Source organism: Mustela nivalis (genome assembly GCF_964662115.1).
Source record: "Mustela nivalis genome assembly, chromosome: 1".
Lineage (NCBI taxonomy): Eukaryota > Metazoa > Chordata > Mammalia > Carnivora > Mustelidae > Mustela > Mustela nivalis.
In genome coordinates, this window is record NC_139020.1 from 17,942,708 (window position 1) to 17,967,620 (window position 24,913).

Here is a 24,913-nt window from a genome sequence, read left to right on the forward strand (position 1 = left end):
ACACAATGACTGGCACACAGCCCTCTATAAAACGTAAGCTATGTTAATAATTAAGAACCCACATAAAAGGAGAAATTTGTAATACACATATTCTATGGACTGTGTGAATGTCCACTTTTCTGTACTGTACAAAATCTCTTAAGTTGCAGCCATGCCTTTGCCGTCACCATTTTAATATGTAAAGGCTCTCCTTTCAGTGAAATCCTCCAAATCCAATAAGGAGCATCAGAAGTGTAAGTAAAGGGTTAGAAGACAGATAAGATGCAGAAAACCAAGAAGAGGGGACGCCTGGGTGGCTCAGTTGGTTAAGCGGCTGCCTTTGGCTCAGGTCATGATCCCAGTATCCTGGGATCGAGTCCCACATCGGGCTCCTTGCTTGGCAGGGAGCCTGCTTCTCCCTCTGCCTCTGCCTGCCATTCTGTCTGCCTGTGCTCGCTCTCGCTTCTCTCTCTATGACAAATAAGTAAGTTTACTGCCGCTATGTATGGAAATAGAGCTGGACTTAGATTTACTTTGGAAAAAGTTTACTTACTGTCAATTCCAACAAAGGGAAAAAGGTAAGTTAAGACTTATATAAGCAGGGAGACTGTTAAGCCTAATATTTTGTTTTACTTTATTATTTTTCCCCACCTCCGTGAAGCTTCGATTTTAAAACTGTACTGCCCATCTGTACCAGTCTGACAATAAACAGTTATGAAAGGAACGACTATTTGCCAAAGTACCAAGATGGTGTAAACTACCATATTTAGCAGGACTTTATTATAAAGCCACTCAACTTAATCAAGAGTCCATTAATGGAAAGGCTGACCTATGTGCAGGAAATTAAGTCACTTTTCAGAAGAAAGCCCAACAGGCAGTTATGTTCACTTTCTCAGTGAGATACAATACACTGGGCAGAGTTCTTGTGTTTCCTTTTGTGCCAATTACGTTCAGACATAATTTAGATCTTAGCCCACAAACCATCAATTGCCTGTCATCTAATTTAAAATGAGACTGGTATTTTAATTTCTTAAGATTTCTTCACAATATGTAAGGCTACAGCAAAAAGACACTTGAGAAAAAAGTAAGATGAATAAAGAAAGTGGTTTTATATTTCAAGGAGGAAAATGGAGTTGGTATAATCCTGTCTCTTGGTAAATGATGATAAAAGAGTACAAACATTAAGTTCTAATTTTACTTAGTATGTCCTTCCATCTACTAGATGCTGTCATACAACCACTATCTATAATAGCATTCACCACATTCGTACCCTCCATAGAATGAAGAAAGTAGAAAGGTACATGATACCTGTATTTTCATGGACTTGATTTTGCCCTCTTTTTTTTAAACTTGTATTTTTTTTAGCCTTTATATGTGAAATAGATTTCCCTAGGATCCTTCCAAGGTCCCTCCCAATCACTACCCCTGCCTTGCTCTAAAAGGTAAAAACAATCTTGTTCCATGATAGTAATTCACTGCCTGTCACCCAAAACATGTATCCCTAAACTTCTCCTGCTTCTTGAACTTTATACTACAAATGCACTCATACATTATGTATTCTTTTGGGTCTGACTCCTTTGCTGAACATTACGTTTGTGAGGTTCATCTGTATCAGTGCTTGTAGTTCCAGTTCATTTCCATGGACACACAGTCCACTCTTGTTTACCACCATTCATTTACTCGCTCTCCTGCTAACAGGTATTTGGTTTCTGGTTCTGGGATATTATAAATAATGCTGCTGTGAGCACGTGTGCAGACGTATGCATTTAATTCTGTTTGGCAGATATTTAGGAGACAAACAGGCTACATTCCTATCAGAAGTGTAGAGGCGTTCCCGCTGCTCCACATCCTCAACACCTGGTACTGGCAAGCATTCACATGGAGGCCAGCCTGAGATACGCGCTGTGCCATTTTATCATTGTTTCCAACCGCGTTTCCCTGATTCGAGAGGCTGTGCGCTGTGGCACATGGTCATTGGCCATGAGGATAATCACCAGTCCAGTGTCTATTCAGGTCTCTTGCCTATTTTTCCTATTTCTCCTACTGATCTGTAAGAGTTCTTAAGTTACTTCAGACATGACTATTACGTCGGGTTTGTGGCTTGCCTTTCACTCTCCCGACGATGGCTTCTGTTGACCAAAATTTAATTGTAATCTAATTTAAATGTAGTCCCAATTTCTTTTCTCCATCAGGGTCAGTGCTGTCAATTCTGGTTGATGTCTTTTCTCACCTACCGACATCATGAAGGTATTTCTAGATGCTTTCCTATTTTACTTTCCATATTTAGAGCTACAAGCTACATGGAACAAATTTCTGGTATGGTATGAGGAAGAGGTTAAGTTTCACTTGTTTCCCACATGGTTAGTCAACCATCCCAGCTCTAGCAACTGAAAAGCAGGTCTTTCCTCATGTCTTTTTTCCACACCATCTTTAAGTCAAATACTCTTATATTCTTGGCTCTCCCTGGGCTCTCCGCTGTAATCTGTCGTCTATTTGTCTCTCCTAAGCAAAGAACACATTGTCTTACTGTTCCAGCTACAGCAAGTTTCGATGTCCTGGAGAGCAAGTCTTCCCACTCTGTTAATCTTCTTCAGGTATCCTAACTACTGTGGCACTATATATTCCCACATAAATTTTACAATCACCATGTTAAGGTCTACGAAGAAACTTTCTGCACTGAAACTTTTATCAGAGGAGACCTGACATCTTAAAGATTAATTCTAATAATTTATCTGTAATTTTGAAGGGACTTGTATATATACAATTATATCAACTGCCAAAAAAGGACAGCCTTAATTCTCATACGGAGAGGATCTTTAGATAGTTGGCAAAGTATATGAGACTAAGTAAGTGATAAACACATCGAAAATAAAGCATTTCAGGGGCGCCTGCGTGGCTCAGTCGGTTTAAGTCTGCCTTCAGCTCAGGTCATAACCTTAGGGTCTTGGGACTGAGCCCCACATCAGGCTCCGCTTCTCCCTCTCCCTCTGCTCCTACCCTGCCTCCCATTTGTGCACACTCTCTCACCTGCCCCCTCTCTCAAATAAATAAATAAAATAAAAAAGGAAGAAAAGACAGCATTTTAGTTACTTTGAGTGCTAAGGAAAAGTTATTTTGGAAAAGAAAAATGATCATGCTAAAATATGTAGCAGTACTTACATGATCATGACCCTAACACTGAATGCTGATATATCAACAATTTCCATATAATTATGTAATTACATTAGGATGAAGGGAGAAAGAGTGTGTAAATATGTGTAGTGGAGAGGTGAATCATAATCTCTCAGTGTGAAATTCACAATGTCCAAACGAAACATGAAGTAGCAGTAAACACATATTATTTAGAAATAGAGATAAATCACAGAGCTGTTTTACACTATATTCACTCTTTCAAAAAAAGACATTAGTTCCATATTTCCATATATCCTGCTTTTTTACTTAAATGCACATACTAAATTTCCATTCCCGTGAAAAGCATAATTTCTGAGAGTAACTGTCTCAAAAATATTCATGCTACTTATAGGAAGTTACAAATAATTTTATTTTATTCCAATTCAATCCATGTAAAGGTTGGATATTCAGATTTAGGGCGAAGGTAAAAAGAGAACAGAGAAATGGGTCAACATTATGCACCTCGTTATAAAAACAGAAAATATCTGCATTTTTGCTAAAATTTATACTCAATTCACCTATCCAAATGATAGCACCTTAATCTTTTATGATGGCAGAAAGCTCCGAGATTAAAATATGTTTTAAACAGAGTAATATATGCTTTTCAACCAGATAAAAACAAATCATCTTGGAATCATCTAAAAAAAAATACATGCCTCAAAATTATTACTAAATATCTTTGTAAAAAGTCATTTTTGGGGTGCCCGAGTGGCACAGTTGATTAAGTGTCTGACTCTTGGTTTCATCTCAGGTTGTGATCTCAGGATCAGGGGATGGAGCCCGCCACTGGGCTCAGCACTGAGCACAGCATCTGGTCAAGTTTCTTTCTCCCTTTACCTCTGCCCCCTTCTCCCCCAACACCCCCACCCTCACATGCTCAAGCACACAAACTCTCTCTAAAATAAATCTTTTTTAAAAAGTCACTTTCAACAACAGTGTGAAACTATGAGCTTTTTAATTAAATAAACATAACAAGTCTTTTAATGTTACATAACAATGTTAAACCTAGAATAAGAACTAATTTTTTAGAAAGGCTTAATTATAAAAATAAATAATAAGCAATAATAATGGTAAATACTTACCTTAATGCACGACTGAGTTTCTCATAGTTCATTGTAGGCTTATTTTTACGTTGTCCCCACTTTTGTGCAACTAGTTCAGGCTGATTTAGCTTAAACTCGCCTTCATCACCAACCCAAGAAATGCAGTCTCGAGCATCCTTGTCAGTAAGAAGTTCTAGCAAAAACTGCCACAGCTGGATCTGACCATTGTTTCCTAAATTGAGAAGGACAAAGCATTGGCCACAGTGCTACGGATTAGTAGCAGGCAAAAGGCACCACACTGCTTCTTCTCTGGGTCGTCCCCTAGCCATGCTAAAAACAATTTTTTTTTTTTTTTAACAAATGCTGTTTAAATACTGCTAGAGAAATAATCTATATTCATATTTTCATACAGTGAAAAAAAAACCAAAGTACACATGATTTGACAAATTTTATAAATACCATAAGATAATGCAAAAATACCTGTTCTGTTCCCAGGTGAACTTCTATCTTCTCCTGAAATCCTTGGAGCTCTTTGTACTTTAGCTGCCTTTGCACTACTATTTATAACTTTAATAGTAGTTGGTGTAGCAGACTGTACTGATGCTGGAATAATCTGCACAGCTGCAAAGAAAAATGGAAAAAAAATTTTTTCCTTCTAATACAAGCAGTAAAAAATCTACTAAGATATAAAATGCTATTAGTTTTACTGATGTGCTTCTAATCAGCTCAAAAAAAAAGGCCTCATTTTAAAAAAAGTCTTAATCCACAGAAGTTTTGAACAAAATTACCAAAGAAATCCTGAGGATAAGGTACGATGTTTGCATTATGGGTTGTCAATCTTATCTTGGGGAATAAGAGGTTTTATTTTCAGTTAACTTAGTGGTATAAACAGATTAAACAAGAAATTATAAAAACATTTGTTTTAAGAATATTTCTTCATTAAAAGTAGTTTATCAAATGTTGGGGAAAAAATATGGACAAATGAGAACTCACACACACTGGTGAGAACACCAACATCTACCCACACTTGGTGAAAAGCTATGGTAATCCCTAGTCCGGCTGGAAGGAACCCCTGTGATAAACCAGAGAATCTCCCACACATTCTTACACACATTCATTCCATCATACTCACAGACTTTTAAAAAGAATAGACAGCAGTGACAATGAATGAAATCACACTGCAAGTATCATCAAAAGTCTCATAACTGTTACATAAAAAGCAAGTTATAAAAGGATATATACAGTTTATTATCATTTTACCCAGTTTAAACACAGGTAAAACAATGCTATAAAGTGTAGTTGCCTAGTTGGTAAAAATATAACATATGCACAGAATAATAAACATCAATTCAAGACAGTCATTTAAAATGAGATCTAAAACAGGCAAAGTTGATACATAAAGTTTTAATTCTTCCAGTGTACACAGATGTTAGTTACTATACTTTATTTCTTGGTGTATCTAAAACATTTCATAAAAAGTTAAAAATTAATTTTATTACCTTGCAGTGCTAAATTAAAAGAAAGCATGAATACTCACGCTGATCAATTGTAACTATCTCATTCATCTGTTGTTCTTGGCTTGCCAACACATCTGAAGAACACACATAAAAATTTTTGTTTACATTTACCCCAGAAATACAAACTCAAGTCAGTAAAACTCAATTCAACTGACCAAGCAGATAAACTAAAAAAGCAAAACATTCAACAAAACTTAATGGCACAATAACCTAAAGAAATACTTGATATTCACTTTGCAAGAAAAAGATATATATATATATATATATATTTTTTTTTTTAAAGATTTTATTTATTCACTTGACAGAGAGAGATCACAAGTAGATGGAGAGGCAGGCAGAGAGAGAGAGAGGGAAGCAGGATCCCTGCCGAGCAGACAGCCTGATGCAGAACTCGATCCCAGGACCCTGAGATCATGACTTGAGCTGAAGGCAGCGGCTCAACCCACTGAGCCACCCAGGCTCCCCCAAAGATATTTTTAAGAGAAATAACAGATGGAGAGCTCTAATTCTTTTAACATTAAGAAAAGAAATGTTAGAAAAATGCAGTTACTTTTCACAATTCATAGTATAAAATAGCAGTTCAGATTCTGAGCTGGATAGCCTCATAACATAAATATCTATATCTAAATCTATTTAATCTGTATAAAACCATTTAAACCATGGAAACGTTTAAAATCAAATCAAAGATGAGAATGTACACCACACTGAAATTACTTAGCATTTGTTAGGTATACATTCTCAGTTAAGATGAGATCTTCAGAGTTTACTAATCTGTTCTAACAGATTGAATAAAACTGCTTTAACTTTTTTTTCTAAGATTTTATTTAGGGAGAGAGAATCTCAAGCAGGCTCTGTGTGGAGCAGGGATCCCCACAATCTCATGACCCTGAATCATCACCCGAGCTGAAATCAAGAGTCGGATGCTGAACTGACTGAGCCACCAGGCGTTCCAAAAGGGCTTTAACTTTATAATGCTGCTTAAAGATAGTTAAATTTTCAATTAAACTATAGTGGTCCTACAAGTCACAAGTGAACGAAATAATATAACGATGGCTACAAAGACAGCTCTCAACATGAGTTACACTGTAAAAGGTCCTAATATAACCACTAAGAGAGCCACTCTTAACTCGTCTGTTGCTATCCCCTACCCAAATTCTATTCTTTATTTCTTTAACGAAAGTTCCTATTTCCCCCGTCTCTACTAGTTCAGACGATTTATTTAATGCCCATCACAGATTAGATGCCTTTCTCTTCAAGCTGTACCCACTAGCAATCATCTGCGCACCGGGCGAGTACCAGCCCGGGCACCGAGCACAGTTCTACTTCGGGTGCCATGCCAAGATCCGGTTCTAGGCACACGGAGCTGGAAAGGACTGAGAAATCAAAAAGAGATCTAAAGCTTCCCTGTCAGATAAGGGGTTTCTTTGGGGGCTTATATAATTACATGAGACCAGCCTCAGATCTTGGTTCTGATCTTAGCACTCACTTATTGGCTGTGGGACTTTGGTAAATTGTTCAACCAACTGAAGCATTAATTTCCTCATGTTTAAATGAGCTATCCCACCTACAACCTCATGAGGCCGTCATAAGGATTAAAGGAAAATGTTTTTGTTTTTAAATAGATTCTCATTTATTTATTTGACAGAGAGATCGAGTGCACACACAAGCAGGGGGAGCGGAAGAAGCAGGCTCCCAACAGAGCAGGGAGCCCGACATGGGACTCGATCCCAGAACCCTGGGATCATGAGCCAGGCCAAAGGCAGACGCTCAACTGACTGAGCCACATTTTCCACCAAGGAAAATGTTTTCTAAAAGCATAATACTTGAAACATAGCTTAACTTTTCAGTAAACTGGAGATGTTACTAATTCATCCAGATTCTTAGTTCTGAGCATTCTCCCCGCTTCAAAGAAATGAACAGATACACAAGATTCCTATGAAGTCTCTGAATGAGCTTTAAAGACTGAGAAACACTAGGACAACCAGAGACAACCACAACCAAGTGCTGCCATGAAGGAGACAGCAAAACCCACCAATTTTAAAGTGTAGTCTAAACACCGTCTTTGTCCTAATCTTGACAATTCCTACAAGGATACATTTCAGTAAACATGACTCACATGTTAAAAACCCAAAACAATTCAAGAGTTTTCCTTATTTACCTGAAAAACTGCGTAGAGATGGAAAAAGCCCCCCCAAAACTCCTGTGAAACCAAAGACAAAACTTAAACCAGAACATTTAACTTACTTATCTAATAAGAAAAACTGGAAATAAACCCTGTAAATGTAAAGAATGCAGTAAGACTTTCGGTGTCAATAGATACTTCCCCCTCTGTATTTAAGAAATTCCATGAAAGAGAGAAACTCTGACCAATGAAGGAAAGCCTCTCTCTAGAGTTCATTTTTTATTTAGCAGCAGAAAAAGCATCCCAGATAAAAACCCTAAGCCTGTGGAAAACCCCTCCAACCAGAGCTGTTCCTTTACTGGGCAGGTAATAGAACAAACCCTACCAGTTACCTTTTTATCCATGACCATTACAAAAACAAAGTCAGAGTTTGTCTTATTCACACATTCTGAAAAGTATGTGGGTCTGGCTAGCATTTCTGGCCAGCTGTATAATGATGTGAGGGAACAGGGTACTGCTAAGGTTTTCACAGATAGTCACTGAAATATAAGAAGGATTAAAATTCAAACAAAATAATTTACATTTATTTGAGCTTTTTGTTGGTCAGCCAAGTAGTTTCCAATTTCTGTATATAGTCACTTAATCATAATAATAATGTCTGTGGAGCCAACATGGAAACACTTATAAAAAGCAGACTTCAAAATGAAAGAACTCACTGATGAAACAGAAGTCAACGGATGGAATTTATGAAGAGAGCTAAGTGTAGGACACAGAATCTTAGCTTGGATTCCGGCATTCTTTAGTCTGGTTTTGGATCTTGGCTCTGCCATTCCCTAGCCCTGTACCCTCGAGGGACTGGCTCTTTAAGCCATGGTATCCTATCTTAAAAATAAGGAAAGTAATGATTTGTGCATCAGTTAGAGGGATTAAATTAGATAATACATATAAAGCTCCCAGCACAGCTTATACAATTAGTAGGTGTTAATTATTATTGCTATTATCAAAGATCACAATAAACAATGAAGACAAAGTTATACAGAATAAAGTTAAACTCAAGTTACAGTGCAAACAGGTAATAATTCAAATTTTATACATTTTCGAAGAAGTTCCAGATGACTCCATAGAATTTCTCCCCGAGGCACTCGCTGAAAAAAATCTTCTTGGTTGAGACTGCATAATTCTCTTCCAGAAATGTTGAGTGTGGTCAGGTCTATATCAGTCATGCTGAACTCCTTCATTACCCAAACCACCCAGTGCAGGACTTGGTCTGTAGACCACTGTATAGGATCTAAAGAGAAAAATATTACCATTAGCCTAGTCCTATCTTAGATATCATATAAATTCACAGTTACTTTGTCAATACACACACACATACACACACACACACACATATATATATAGAGAGAGAGAAATCCAGAAAGGATCTTCCCCCAAGTTAAGAGAAGTAAATAAACGCAAATAAATAAAAAGGGTTTTAACACTACATTTTCTCCTCAACTCCTTTTCAATTTCTCAATCTAAACTTTTAATGAATTCACCTGATTTATATCAATTAGTCTGAAATTTTATCAAGAAAAAAAGAACATAAAATTGCTCTTCAATGGGTCAACTGAAAGAATAAAAAGTGGGATTTCTCTAAAGAGAATGGCATAAATCATCCAAGTTTTAAACATTACTTTGCAGCATTGTATAATTTGGTGCACTGGGGGGGGGGGGGGACTATTAAGGGGTTTCTGAAGAGCTAGACTCACTTTCCAAAATGTGCAAAACATAATCTTTCCTCCCTTTTGCTTCTTGTAAAAAAGCTGGTGTTCCTGTATTTACCCTTTAGTGGCATTTATACTACAACATGCAAATTCCATGTTTTCTCAGCTGTCTTTCCCTGTAATACATTAAGGTCTGAAATATAAGGACTGTGTCTTATAAACCACTGCTTATCTTCGGAGTTTACCACAATGCCTTATGCATGGCCTTATTTGTTAAATCTATGAAAAGTAAATCTAAATAGTCATTTTCCTCATCTTTTTTTTACTATCTAATTGAGTTCACAAATGAAAAAGATGGCCAACATGTATAAATATTTCACTGCTGTATCCCTGGCACCCAATAAAGTATTCTACCCATATAAGTTCAATAAAAACTGGCTGAATTAATTTCGGTTTAGGTATTTTTGCATGGAGAAGATGATCTATCTAAGCAGTATTATTGGTTATATGCCCCTAAGATGCAGGCTATTCAATTGGAGTAAGTGGGGAAAAACACATTTAGGTACTTATCAAGAGCCAATTTATAATAAAAGATGAATCAAACATAATACAGGATTGACAGCCAAAGAACTGATTTTTTATTTGATCTTTTCATAAAGAGGAAAGGGAGAAGGATTTTGAGAAGATGGCAGCAAAGTTTTTTAATGTCTTTGAATGCACACATTAAAAAAAACACCACTAAAAGCAAAGGACAGCAAAACCAAAATTCCATGTATATTTACAATAAAACCAAGTGAACAAAGTTATCTCCACAGAAGCCCAAAACACACAGAAGACAAAGCAGTAACATTCAGAGACCTTCATGGTATCAGTATCTGTTTAGGAGAAAGCAAAGGTGGAAACAAAGGAAAATCTGACCCATTTTCATTCTAAGCACAGGAGAACTTCAACACAGCCAAGAAGTTTTCACTGAGCGCAACAGGCCAAGCTCAAATAGTTTTGCCCGATCGAGTGCAAAGGTCCATGGTAAGATTTAAGGGGCTGGAATAGTGTAGCACCTTTGGGTTTTTCAAACTGAGCCATGGATCACACCAGGAGAGTGAACACAATGAGAAACTAGAGGGAATGGAATCTAAACCATGCGGCCCAGAGGCCCAGAAACACCGAAGAAGAAGAGGAAGTCCATGGGAGAGTGGATTAAGGGAACTGACAGCAATTGAGAAAGCCAGTGGCAACATTTTTGTTTTTGTTTTTAAAGTTTTGTTTATTTAGGTAACATCTACACCCAACATGGGGTTTAAACCACAACCTGGATATCAGAGTCATGTGCTCTTCTGACTGAGCTAGCCAAGTGCCTCTACTGGATCTATTTTTTATACTACTTGAAAATAACAGAAAGAATTATAGAAAGCTAGAAAAGCTATCCCGAGCTACACTTTCCATTATAAGTTCAAGTAACCTCATTTTACATAAACATGAGCCAAAAAAAGTATCATGATCAAAAACGTTGGGGCAAATGTAATGTCTGATTTGTTTTCTTAAATAATATCAGGACTTCTGGTGTAACATAACTAATTGTCTGTGCATATTCTCCCTGTTTATTCTCTAAGACCCTAGTAAAATGACAGTAAAGGAATTTTTAAAAGAAGTAAACTCATAGGAACATAAGTGAAGATGCAAACAGATGGGAGACTTTCAACTAGTTTTCGAAGACAGTCAGCAGAGTGAAAATCAAGTGAAGTAGAAGCTGTGACCTAAAATATCTATCCAGGAGGGTACAGTAACAAGTGTTTCCTGACTACAAAATCCCTCTATTGGCTCAGGCTGTGGTCATTCCAGGTAGCAGGAGAAGTGGAAGCGGAAAATCAGGGGACTGATTTAAAGTGTATGGTGTTGTCAGAACCTCCAGGGCCTCTCCTTCATTCTCAGGAGCCAACCGAAAACCATCCCAAGCTCATGTCCATATCCTGACCCCCGCCACTACCCCATCCCCGGAACTTCTGGGACAGACATGAAATGTACATTGATCCCAGTAATAAAAGTCTACAAACTGAAGAGTGAGACCCTCTGCACTTCCCTTTCCATTTCCAGAATGCAGCATTCACATATACATCAACCTGAAATCCTCACCTGAACTTTCTACTCCTGTCAGGTATTTGGCCAATTCTCCAGAGACGTTAAAGATACCCAGGAAAAATATCTATATACATATTGACACCTGGAAATCTTTATGAAATGACCAATATCCCATTTTACCAGAGTATGGTCAAGAACTCCCTTCCAGAGCTTCAAACTAATTAGCTTTAAAGTTATTCACTTTTAACTATGAACAGATGAGCAGGAACAGATATTTGAGACTCAAAACAAAGCATTAAATAAAAATAAACAGAAAACTAGAATCCAGATGCAGAAATAATGCAATAACAAAATGAAAGAAAAAAAAAAGAAAAATGTGATCAGAATGCTAAAAGGAAAAACAAAAATGAAAAGCCCTTGTAAAGTGAAAATAACTATCAGGATAGGTTGTTATATAAAGACAAGAAATTTGGCAGAAAGTTGTTCATATAGATACAAAAATGACAAACGAAAGAAAAAAAGATACAGAAGATCAGCCCAGGAGATTCAGCAAGAGTCTCAGAAAAAAAGAACAACACTGAAGGTCATTATCAAAATAATAATGCAGGAAAATTTCCCAGAACTGAAGGCTACAATTGTCTAGATCAGCAGCTGTCCAAGAGAAATATAATGCAGGCCACCAGGTAATTTTAAAGTTTTCTCACAGCTATATTAAAAAAAAAAAAAAGTGAAATTTATTGTAATAATTTTAATATTGTAATAATGTTTCCAAATGTTATTTCAACATGTAATCAACACAAAAATTTTAAAAGATTTTACATTCTTCTCTGTTTGTACCAAGTATATGACACTCACAGTACAGGCTCAGGTCAGACCAGGCACATGTGAAGTGCTCACGTGGGACTAGTGGCTACTACACTAGGCAGTGCCTGGCTATGCAATGCTTCCCCATAATCCATAAATCTACAGCACATGAAATAGATGCCACTAAACCAAGTTAAAGACCAGAGATAAAAAGGAGATCAAAACAGCTTCCAGAGAGAAAAATAAAAAGGATATAAAAAGGAACCAGAATCAGAATGCCCCCTGAACATCTCACACTATAATGAAACAGAACAGGGCCATATAAATTTTGAGGAAAAATAGTATTTCAACTTAATATTCTATACCCAAGCTTTCAATCAGAGAGAGCAGAATAAAGAATAAATACATTTTCAGATATGTAAAGTCTCCCCCACCAATAAAACAAACAAACAGAAAAACACCCTGCCAAACCAAAAACAAAAGCAACTTTTTTTTTTTTTTTAAAGATTTTATGTATTCATTTGACAGAGATCATGAGTAGGCAGAGAGGCAGGAAGAGAGAGAGGGGAAGCAGGCTCCCCGCTGAGCAGAGAGCCCGATGATGCGAGGCTCGATCCCAGGATCAGAGATCATGACCTGAGCCAAGGCAGAAGTTTAAACTACTGAACCACCCAGGCACCCCCGAAAGCAACTTTTATTTCCTAGGTGTCCTTTCTAAGGAAACCTATACCGAGGAATGAGAGAATAATGAGTAAATGGTAGAATTAAACGAAGAAAAAGGCAAATATAAGATCCTGAAAAATGGATCCAGCAATGCAGGCCAAGTCAAGGATGTCCAAGGATGACAGCACTATGGCACATCTACAAAAGAACCAATCCAGAGATACTTCAGAATTTGGGAAAAATTATAGGCACAAAACAGAGTGATGGAAATGGGAGAAAGTCAGTCCTGGTATATACAGAAATCTACAAACTAAAAATTAAGTCAACTTAGGGACGCCTGGGTGGCTCAGTGGGTTAAGCCTCTGTCTTCGGCTCAGATCATGATCCCAGCGTCCTGGGATTGAGCCCCATATTGGCACTGAGCCCCACATCGGGCTCTCTGCTCAGCAGGGGGCCTGCTTTTTCCTTTCTCTCTGCCTGTCTCTCAGCCTACTTGTGATCTCTCTCTCTGACAAATTAATAAATTTAAAAAAAAATCTTAAAAAAAAAAGAGCTTTATTCTAAAGTAAATGATACCCCTAGGTAGGTACTCCTGAGTCAGAGTTTATAATCTTGCTCTCTATACAATTCATTATTATATACTACTCTCCATAAAAGATCCTACTACTGAAGGGTTCTTGTTGGAAGTCTAGTAAACTATGTAAAATATTATTTCGCGTGTTTTTATGCTCTCTTCCTTCCTTTTCAGCATTTCCTCTCTCAGAGGTGACTGCAAACTCACTAACAGCAAGGTCAACAATGATGTCTATGCTAGCTTTTACAAGTCAAAGATAAGTAACAATATCGTCAATCACGTATCTGAAGAATGGCTCTATGTGGTCCTTCGAACGGGCCTACCTTCTCAGGTGCCGATTAAAAGTCCATCTCCTCATCTATCCTTCTGCTTGTGCCGATTTCATCTATGAATACTAAGGTTACTAACAACTCATGAACCTTCAATAATATTTATTTATCCCTCCAACACTCTTCCCATTTGCCCACCAAAGGTTAATACTGTTTTCTCCACTTCTATGTCTATTTTTTCCTGTAATTCAGCTTTGTCTAACTCTAGTTACTTTTTTTCTAAATCTATCAATGAACCTCTGATCACCAAATTTAATAGATACTACTCAGTTGGCATTTTTTTTAAAAAGATTTCATTTATTTGACAGAGAGAGAGAGAGAGAGAGAGAACGAACAACCAGAGGGAGCAGCAGGCAGAGGGAGAGGGAGAAGCAGGCTCCCTACTGAGTAAGGAGCCCAATGTGGGGCTCGATCACAAGACCCTGAGATCATGACCTGAGCCCAAGGCAGATGCTTAACCAACTGAGCCACCTAGGTGCCCCTCACTTGGCATTTTTTTCACTTTGTGGCCACTTTCAGCACTGTGGCCACTCTTGACCATCTAAAATTCTTTTTCAATTCCAGAGACACTATACACAGCTCTTATTTTCCTTCTATCTCCTCAGCTATTCCATGTCTTCATTCCTTTTCCGTAACCTGAAATGCCAACAAGGCCCAGCCTTTAACACTGTGTTCCTTTCCATTTTCTCTCTCTCCATCAGAGACTGTATATGCTCGTATAGCTTCTAGACAAACTCAACACAGCTAAGTCCCAGGAAACATTTTTATCTCCAGTCCAAGTCTTGTGTACCTGAAAATACTTTCTGGCCACCTTCAGCTGTAATATGTACAACACTTTCCCTAGACAAATCTTTCCAATACCAGACTTCCCCATGTCCTCCACTTAAGCTCTGGGAGCTTGGCCTATCTTTCTCATGTGCCATTCAAAGTCCAGCATTTAACATGATGGCTGGCATATGTAGCTCACTAAATACATAATATGTAACCAGGTCTCATCAGTATGATCGCTGCCCTAGTCACCCAAGCTTGAGAAGCTGTATCAGTACTTGAATCTCTCCTCTCTACCCTCACACAATCCACCAGTCAGCTGCTCAGCCCCATCACTAGTTTCATTCATCTCTTCCCACATAAATTATCGAGTCTAGGCTAACCTAGTGACAGGTCAACTACAACATGTTCCTGTTTTCCCTTCATTCAGTTTCTACTGTGCCAGTGTAGGTCATGCACTGCTGCCACATTCATCTACCATGGTCACGTCCATCAATCAAAAGCAGTTCTATAATGCAAGAGAGTAACTCCATCAAATCTCGCTACTTACTGCTGAGTCTAACTTTTGCACACGCATTTCCTGTCTGGACTGTCTTCTCCCAATAGTTTTTCTAAAACAAACCTTTCCCCCAAAGTTCCCAAGACCACTGTGATCCCTTTGAGATTCTTTCTTTCTCTCTCTTTTTTTTAAAGATTTATTTATTTTAGTTGGGGAGGGGCGGAGTCTGACTTGGGCCTTGATCCCAGGTACCTGCGACCATGACCTGAGACAAGGTCAAAAGTCAGACGCTCAACTGACTAAGCAACCCAGGTGCCCCTGATCTCTTTAAGATTCCAATAGCATATTCCCTTTATACAAGTTACCGACAGCTTAAAAACATGCTACTTTTTATGGTAGTTCTTTTCATTTATGTTCTCTCTCTTCGACTCCACAGTGATACCCTAAAGACAAAATTTTTTTTTTTTAAATTTCTTTGTACTCTTAGCACCCAGGACAATATTTGTCCAAAGGGGATAAAAAGAGAGATCCAGAAAATCAATTTAAAATTTTACATTTAGGGCGCCTGGGTGGCTCAGTGGGTTAAGCCGCTGCCTTCGGCTCAGGTCATGATCTCAGGGTCCTGGGATCGAGTCCCGCATTGGGCTCTCTGCTCTCTCTCTCTGCCTGCCTCTCTGCCTACTTGTAATCTCTCTCTCTCAAATAAATAAATAAATCTTTTTAAAAAATAAATAAATAAAATTTTACATTTAAAATGACCAACTTACTCACCCTAGCATCCTGTACGTCAAGGTTAATTCTTATTGTTCTACTAATATGTAATTAAATATTTTATTACCATAAGGTATCCCAAGGCGCTCTTGCTCTTTCCTGTAACCTTCCAGAGCGGCAGCCCATCTTGTCACTTGTTCTGAGGTTTCATCTGAAATAGTTGTAATGTGTTTTGTGCCATCAAGAGTTATAACTTGAGCTTCCTCAACAAGATGTGCTTCTGCTTCCGCATGGTGGGCATCTGGATCAATGACTACTTCAACTGTTTCCGCAGGTTTAACAATTTCAAGGATGTTTAACTTGGGTTCAATTCCTAAAGAATAAAAAAAAAAAGTAAATCTAAATGAAAACACAAAAGTCACTAAAAAAATAAAATTCAGCTTAGATTCTACGTTCTCAAATGGTAGAGCAAATGCTCTCTTTTAGACACAAATAAAATTATTCACTAGAACTTTGGTAAATTAGATAACAGTAATGTGTTAATATTAATTTCCTGATTTTGATAATTATAATGTAGTCATATAGAAGAAAACCTTGTTTTTAGAAAACACATATACTGATGCATTTAGGGATAGAAGGAAATCATATCTGCAACTTATTCTTAAACTGGGCAACAAAAGGTAATGTTGGACAGGTGATTGGAGAATAAAGCAAATGTAATAAAAGTTAACAGTTAGAGAATCTGGGTAAAGGACATCCCAGAATTCTTTCACTACTCTTGCAACTTTTCTGCAAGTCTAAAAGGACATAAAAACACCACCAACAACATCACACACACAGCTACATAGAAACATTTATTAGAAAAAAGTACCAATATGGATTAGAAAATAAAAACCAGACTAGGGAAAAGTATAAATGAGTAGTAGCTACCCACCTGTAGAATTTTTAAGAGTCCTTCTAAGCAAATTAAAGTTATTTACGGACTGCTTTTCTTTTCAAAAGTCAAAGTTCATATTTAAAAATGAAAAGGCACGGTTTGTTAAATTAAATTCACATTAGTAACTTCTGATTTCCATTTTCAATTGAAAGAAAAAACCTCCAAATTCTTAAAATATTCAAAACAAAATAAATTAGCCCTTTATAAAATCATCTCAGACACTTCCGTTACAAGACAGATCTAAAAAACTATCATTATTACTTAACAACTACTGTCTGGTCATGGATTCTGTTACATTCTACATCAAATTTAATCAAAGTGTGTTTGCAAGATTAAAATTCAACTTCAATCCTCCCTGAAAACAAACTCTATAATAAAATATGTTGTATCACTCATTATACGGTATAAACGTAAATCACTTTTTTCAAATATACATAAGAAAAATAACTGTAACTTAAAAAAAATATTTTTCTAAGATTTATTGCCTCATCTGTCACTCAAATTTCATCAAGTCAGCTCTTCCCAAATCTACTTACATTGAGAGGTGACTAGGCTTTTAAAGATAAAACAAAGAATTTCTTTCTTACTGTCAGTGACAGTACTGGGGAAATTGTAGATCGGAAGGGATAACTACCATTTTTACAGTCTGAGAACACTATGATTTGTGAAATGCCAGTGTAAGCAACCTAGTATATTCCAACATTAAAATAAGTCTAAAACTCTGGTCAGAACTTCTAACAAAACAGGTTTTTAAAAAATCTCAGTTTTTAAACTAAAATGGTTTCCTAATTTTCTAACTTTTGTACTTACACAAGATTAGTAAAATACTGTGATGGATATGGGTAACTGAGTTACTCAACATCTTTTGCCAATCCCTCTCTCTATGCTAAACTGTAGGGAAAAGATTTTCTGGTGGCGAGGGGTCCAGTTGTGATTCTGGCTCTAGAAACACTGGCATACGCCTTCTATCTGGAAGCAAGAAGGAACAAGTAGGTACATGGAACCCATTTTTTGGCTAGTGTGGATCAATGTGATGGCAAGAGTGGTTCTAGGTTGACAGTTGTAATGGTGGCTTTTGGATCTGGCATTTTCCAGATCATGGCAGGGCAACAGCTTCTTTGGCAATCCAGTTCTGCAGTTCTGAGAAAGTCAACCAAAATCTGTTCTACCAGCTCTCTCTACCTTACGATGTAACCTTCCCTGAAAAAACTAGTTAGAATTTGTTATACTAAAAAAAAAGAAAAAAGAAAAAAAAAAAAAAAAAGAGTACGTTATACTATCTGCTTCACCCTGACAGATCTAATAATGAAACCAAAAGCACGAATGTCTGGCTATAATATTACATTAAGTAATTTAGACAACCACCTAAAACACCCCAAACTTGTAAAAACTGAGCTCTTCCATATTTTAAAAAAAAATGAGCTAAACTTTTAAATAACCATAAAAGTAGCTTACCTTGGTAAGAAATTACCTGTACACTAAGTTGTACAGTTCCATCTGTTTTTACTCCTTGGTCAAATAAACTTCGTTCTGGATCCAGCTAAACATGGAAAATGATTAAGATTCCTTTGATTTAGTCATCAGGTTTAATACAAATGTATGTATCAAATAGGACTTAATTACTGAGGCATACTAATGAAATTATAAGAACACATCTAATTATCCAAGTTGTCATACCTTGTAATTCTTTGCCAAAATTAAACATATTTTAACCATTGTGGTAGTAATTAAGAACAACATAAATTAACCAAATTTATTTGACATGGTGGTTTTCTCTAGCTCTGGAGTCTAATTTAGGATTTTAAATAATGTCAAAAGGTGACTGTTTATTCTGTAAATATATTTTAAGCAGAAGATAATGCAATATATCTGTCATGAATAAGCAAGGGTGCTTAATTAGTGGGGTGACTTATATAAATCTATTAACATATTTTTTGCCATGTCCCCCTTATAATGAATGCCACACATTTAAGATCAAGGTTAACTCTAAATCTCTTGCAATGAAGTTAATAAAGTTAAGGGACTTATGACCTTATTACTTAGCCTAGCTTTGATATCTTCAATCAAAATTCTGTATCTTTTCAGTACTAGTGTTTTGATCCTCCATGTCTCCCTCCATGTGTGAATGCATTTCACACAACAGCAACCTGATGACAAAAGGTAATTGACTTTCAGATGCTGTCTGTCACAATTTTAAAGACAGACCTGCATTGCAATGATCTTGAATAATGTATATTCCTGTGCCTGCATTTCATGCAGGAGATACAAAGCTCCTGTGACTCCCATTCCCAAGAATTCAGTCAATACTATAGTCATGGTACAAACATGTTTTCTAGGGGCACCTGGGTGGCTCAGTGGGTTAAGCCTCTGCCTTCAGCTCAGGTCATGATCTCAGGGTTCTGAGATCCAGCCCCATGTCGGGCTCCCTGCTTGGCAGGAAGCCTGCTTCTCTCTCTCTCTCACTCCCCCTGCTTGTATTCCCTCTCTCGCTGTGTCTCTCTCTGTCAAATAAATAAATAAAACTTAAAAACAAAACATGTTTTCTAATATTAAAAATGTCATATAAAACCTACAATCTTAAGTGACTTTAGGCCTAACAACAGGGATAACACAAACTATGTAACCATCCAGAAAGATAGGTCAAATATGGTAGTTTCACTCCTTAGAAGTGCACCTGATGCTTTGTTACAAACTCCCCTATCTCAAGATTTCTCCTCTCTGAAGGAGACACAGGTACGATTTACTAGAAGCTACAGCATATGGAACTATGGAAGTAAACTCCCAGGTAGTACTGAATATACCACAACTAGTACACATACTCCTCAAATCAGCACAACTCCACTATTTTCCACTGGCTTTCAAGTCAGCACTCATCTGAAAATAAAAAAGCATCACCACAAGCAGCAAGCATTCTGATTCCAAGTGGATGTGGTTAACTGATGTGAGGAAGAGAAGTTGTTAATCTCGCATTTTTTTTGAGGAGAGGGAGGGAGACAGGGAGGACTGCAAAATGATTTGGCTCCTAGGCTAGCCTGGAATTCTGTGATACAATCAGTTATGCGTATTTCCATTTATTCAACTAATGTTTTCTGAGAACTCGTGATGTGCCGGGTATTTAGCAAGTGATATTTTCATTTTGGGTAGTTCAGGTATGCTAAGAAAGCATGTTAGAACAACAAATGCTATAGCTGAAAGGCAAGTAAGAGGTCAAGTCCAGATTTCACTTTACTTTACATATGAGAAAATCAGGTGAAGTCCAGTGATGCTGAGCTGACTTTCTTAAAAACCTGCCTCAAATAACTGTAAGAAAGAGTTTTGGAGTCACACAGGCCTGGGTTCAAATTCTACTGTACCTCTTTGTAACTATGTACTGGCAAATTGTTGATCTTTAAATCTCAGTTTCTACATCTGCAGAATGTAATTAAGAATATGCTGATTTCAAAGACTAATGTGAATTTAAAAAGAGATAATGCAGCAGTGTTCTGCAAATATTTTTCATTCAAGGTAAACTGCCCATATAGCTCTAGTTCACCAATCTGTCATGGCTGCCTTAGACAATAATCTACAGAAGGTATTTCTCTCCTTCTGTGTTTTTGGAACATTTGAAGTTATTTTCACTTTCTGCACAACCATGCAATGAACGGCTCATATGTACAACTTTGCTCACCTAGGTGAGTATTTCTCTAAGAACAATTTATTGAGGTGAACTACTAGGTATTTCACATTTAACATTTATAGACATTAAATACCAGTTTACCTTCCAAAAAGATTGTGCTAGTTTATTCTCTCCATGAGAGAAGAAAAACTTTAAATCCTAAAATTATTAATATCAGACCCACATACATTCTCTAATTCTGGAAGAACAATATCCTTCCTTCCCCACCCCTCCGCAACATTTACTAGACTTACTGAAAGGAAAAGATAAAAGTATGGTTGAGTGGAAACTGAAAGGCACAAATTTCATTAAAACATTTCAAGTTATTCTACACTAAAATCTTATTTTAAAATAATACATATATGATGATTTGAATTTTTAAAAAACTAAGGCAAAATTCCTGTAACATGGAATAGCTATAACACAAGGCAGGTAAAGGAGAGAAGGAAAGAGCAAGACAAACCAAACAATCCAAAAGAAGACACATTATGTATTTGTATAAATTACAATGAAAACCAATATAAACTCTAGTACTTACTCATATATTCAAGAAAGGTCTAGAGAAACTCTCTGAGCAATTCTATCTAAGCTACTTTTTATACATGAATATATTACCTTTCTTGAGCAAATACTATAAAACATGACTATGAATATGCTGTGAACATATTATTAAAATACGACTGCAGGTAAAATCCTATTGCAATAAACTCCAAAAATATATACACTGGTGTTTAAGTTCTTATCCAAAATTCACTGCTGGAGCAAATAAAAATGGAAGGGAAGGTAAAAATCACGTACTCCAGTTTTCTCTTTTTAAAGATGCCGAAACTAATGCACAAAGAAGCTAAAACCTAGTCAGGACACACAAGTGTGTTAGGACACACTTCAAGTTCCAAGGTCAATGTGCTTCTCACTACTTCATGTTTAGGCTCTGATTCACATTTATTTAAGCTCATTTCATATTTGTGAAAGTAAAAAGCAAGTATTTGATTCAATACTCAAGATTTTTATTTCCTAAGTAAGCTACACACATAGTGTGGAGCCTGATGCAGGGCATGAACTTGTGACCCTGAAATCAAGACCTGAGCTGAGATTAAGAGTCTGACACTTAACCCACTGAGCTACCCAGTTGCTACTAGTACTCAATCTTTTACATACAATTTTAAATGGAGGGAATTTTGCTGGAAGAACTTTTATTTTAAATGTGTAAATTCTGCAATATTGGCCAAATTTTGTTATAAAGACTATAGCTATAGAGACAAAAGGCTAACAAATAAATATTTCTGGGTGCCTGGCTGGCTAGGTAGAGCATGTGACTCTTGCCTTGGGGATATAAGTCCAAGTCGCAAGTGAGGTGTAGAGATTACTTAAAAATACCATCTTTAAAAAAAAAATTCTAATGCAAACTTAAATGCTAAAATATAAATCTCAAAAGAAAAAAAAATTACCTGGATATCTTGCAGGCAAATTTCATGAGCATCCAAAGAACACTGTAGTCTTGGTTCTAGCAATTTCTTTAAATTGCCTATTGGCTCATTGATGTCTATAGCCTGGCTTACACATTCAGCTGGTGTGTAGGTTTGTTCCACAATACTAAATATTAAAGGATATAACGGTTAACAATTATTTCTAAAGTCTGGTTTTCGAAACTCATTTCTGCATAGACACTATTTGTAGTTGTAGGCTTATCACCAACTAGCACTGCCAAACTGAATACTAAATTGCAGAGAAATTCTTGCATGAAATTTAAAGCAACCTTGCAAATGTAATCTCCTTAGGGGTATGGTTATGTGTTTGTGTGTGTGTGTGTATATAAATAAAAATAAATACTGCATATACCATATTTATAGGGAAATATAAATATTACATTTTCAATTTATTTTGGAAAATTTTAGGCCCAAAATGGAAAATAAAGAGTCCTGTCAAATTTTGTATGCCATTTCTACTACTCAATTTCCTTTCCCAACATAAATGTACGTAATAAGGTATGAAAATATAAAATTATATAAAATACTTTCTATTTAATTTAATCTGAGAACTACCGGTTATAATCAGTGCAATTCCACATTAAAAAAATATATATACTCCTGCTTTAAAACTCTGAAGCTCTTCTATATTGTTATTTCATACTTTGAATTCTACAAAATCTTAAGTGCCCTGGGGGTAAAATCTTTGGCAAATAATTTTACATACTTTTTTCAAAATCCTTATATGGACTCAAAGAGAAAACAGACATCAAATAATATCTACTAGATTGGTGAGCTGGAAGTCAATGAAGTTTCACTGCATGTTTACTTTTAATATGATTTAATTCTCACTGTAGTTGTCAAAGACAGCACCATGTATTTAAAAATTTGTCCGTGTGCTATGGTTTAGTGCTGTGAAATGTGTAAGCCTGATGATTCACAGACCTGTACCCCTGGGGCAAATAATACATTATATGTTAATAAAAATAATTTAAAAATAAAAATTAAAAGAAATAAAAAGTTTGTCAAGTTCCATTTTCACATAAATTCCAAGTGTAATGCGATACATGTATTATATTCAATAAATGTACACAGCCTAAATTTTTCTAATACTTCAAAAGTTTATAGTAGGCCACTCATGATTAAAAACGAAAATTATTTTTAAATGATAGTAAACTATTATTACTATTATTTTTGTTAAGGTAAATTAATTGGGTCTTTTGGCTGAATATTTTTACCAAATTCTTTAGTGATAGCACAATAGGCTATAATTTTCTTTTTAACAACCATTCTTTAGAAGAAATGCCACTTGAAGATAGATTTAGAAAAAAAAAAAAAAGATAGATTTAGAACCTATTTTATTTGAGCTCAACATTTAAAAAATGTTTAAGTATTTTGTTGCCACCATTTAAACCTTGGGAAACTTCATGCAAAAATCTGAATTTCTCCTGAAAAACTGGATGATCTCACATCACTGGACCTAAATTCCTGCACAACTACTGTGTACTACAGCTTTACAGCTCCTTAATGGCTACTCCCCAGGTTAACACAGTAATTATGAATTTCTTACATGAGACACCTGCAAAGATTTTCTGTAAAGGGCCAAATAGTAAACACTTTAGGATATGTGTGCCATTTGTGTGTATACACAAAAATAAATATATCCACCTACGTATGTATAAACACACACGCACATATACGTATCTGATGACTGAGAGTAGATTTAGCACACTCAAACACAATGAAAAGCTCTATTAAAAATTTAAGGTTTTAAATCTCAGCTCGACTCTCCACACTCAGCATCCCTGTCAACCTTGGTGATTTTGTACATTCAACACAGAGTTATTCTAAACCTTCATTTATTCCACAGAAGTCCTCTATTATCTATGACTCTTTAGTTCCTTTTACTTTCAACATATTATCTCATCTTCTGCTTTATAGAGAAACACAGGGACCATCAGCCATCATCTTCCTCAAACTTCTTGATTCTCAAATCTCTATTTTTACCCAGACTGAGTCCCTGGATTCTGAACTCATTACCACTGCTCTCCCTCTTTAATGGTGTAATCTTCCATTACTATCCCCAAAACTAACACCTTTCACTGCACTACATACTTGGTACTGTTCACATAACTACCCTTATACCTGTATGCCTCCTCAAACACAATGTGGCCTCTATTAGAGCAGGTTACTGTCTCACTTATTCACATATTCCTCAGAGTTACCAGTTTATAGCAGTTACTTACAGATATTTGTTAAATTATTTCAGGTTGTGAATTAAACTCTTTCTGAAATAAAAGTAACCAGCATGGAGGAAAGGAAAAGAATCAAACAGTGCCCTAGGGGCAGAACTATTGCAATCATCGGCTTCATCATTATTAGCTATATTACTACCTTTAGTTTAAAACTGTTTTTCCCTCCCAGATACAAAGCAATTAAGTCAAAGGTAAAAAAACCCAATACATTATCCCGCAAAATGCTGAGGTCAGTTTAAAACAAAAAACAAAAAACAAAAAACCTCCCCAAAACTATGGCTTGATTCTTAATTTTAAGTAGCTATGCTGGTAATTATAAAAGTAATAAATGCAGAAAAAAACCAACCTTTCTTCTGTGCACTCTGGTTTCTCTGTCCCATCAATCTCAATTTCTATCAGCTCCTCTGCTTCTCTTTTAGTCATGGTTGGAGTATTTCAAAAGCTCAGTCCTGTAAGAGTTAAAACTTAGGACATTTTGAAACTATCTGCATAAAGAGAAATGCTATCCAAAAAGCAGAAATCCCATTTTTAAAAAAGGAGAGGGTAAGCAGAAGAGAAAGTAATCTTCATATATGAAAGAAAATCCACAAACAATATTTTTATTAACCTAACATGACTTTTTCATCATTTCATTGTAT

The 24,913-nt window shown here is 36.3% G+C and overlaps 1 protein-coding gene across 4 annotated transcripts in view; it reads right to left on the reverse strand.

Moving 5' to 3' along the window:
• The window catches only part of GABPA (GA binding protein transcription factor subunit alpha), a 35,943-nt gene that overhangs the window by 4,160 nt on the left and 6,870 nt on the right, over nucleotides 1-24,913 (reverse strand). For all 4 annotated transcript variants that reach the window (XM_082694723.1, XM_082694720.1, XM_082694721.1 and 1 more), the window contains exons 2-9: nucleotides 24,622-24,724; nucleotides 22,003-22,147; nucleotides 18,355-18,439; nucleotides 16,090-16,335; nucleotides 8,926-9,120; nucleotides 5,731-5,784; nucleotides 4,674-4,814; nucleotides 4,233-4,425 (exon numbers count right to left, since the gene is read on the reverse strand). In XM_082694723.1, the coding sequence (XP_082550849.1) occupies nucleotides 4,233-4,425; nucleotides 4,674-4,814; nucleotides 5,731-5,784; nucleotides 8,926-9,120; nucleotides 16,090-16,335; nucleotides 18,355-18,439; nucleotides 22,003-22,147; nucleotides 24,622-24,698 (1,136 nt within the window). In that variant the 5' untranslated portion in view covers nucleotides 24,699-24,724. The remainder of the gene's footprint in view (nucleotides 1-4,232; nucleotides 4,426-4,673; nucleotides 4,815-5,730; nucleotides 5,785-8,925; nucleotides 9,121-16,089; nucleotides 16,336-18,354; nucleotides 18,440-22,002; nucleotides 22,148-24,621; nucleotides 24,725-24,913) is intronic.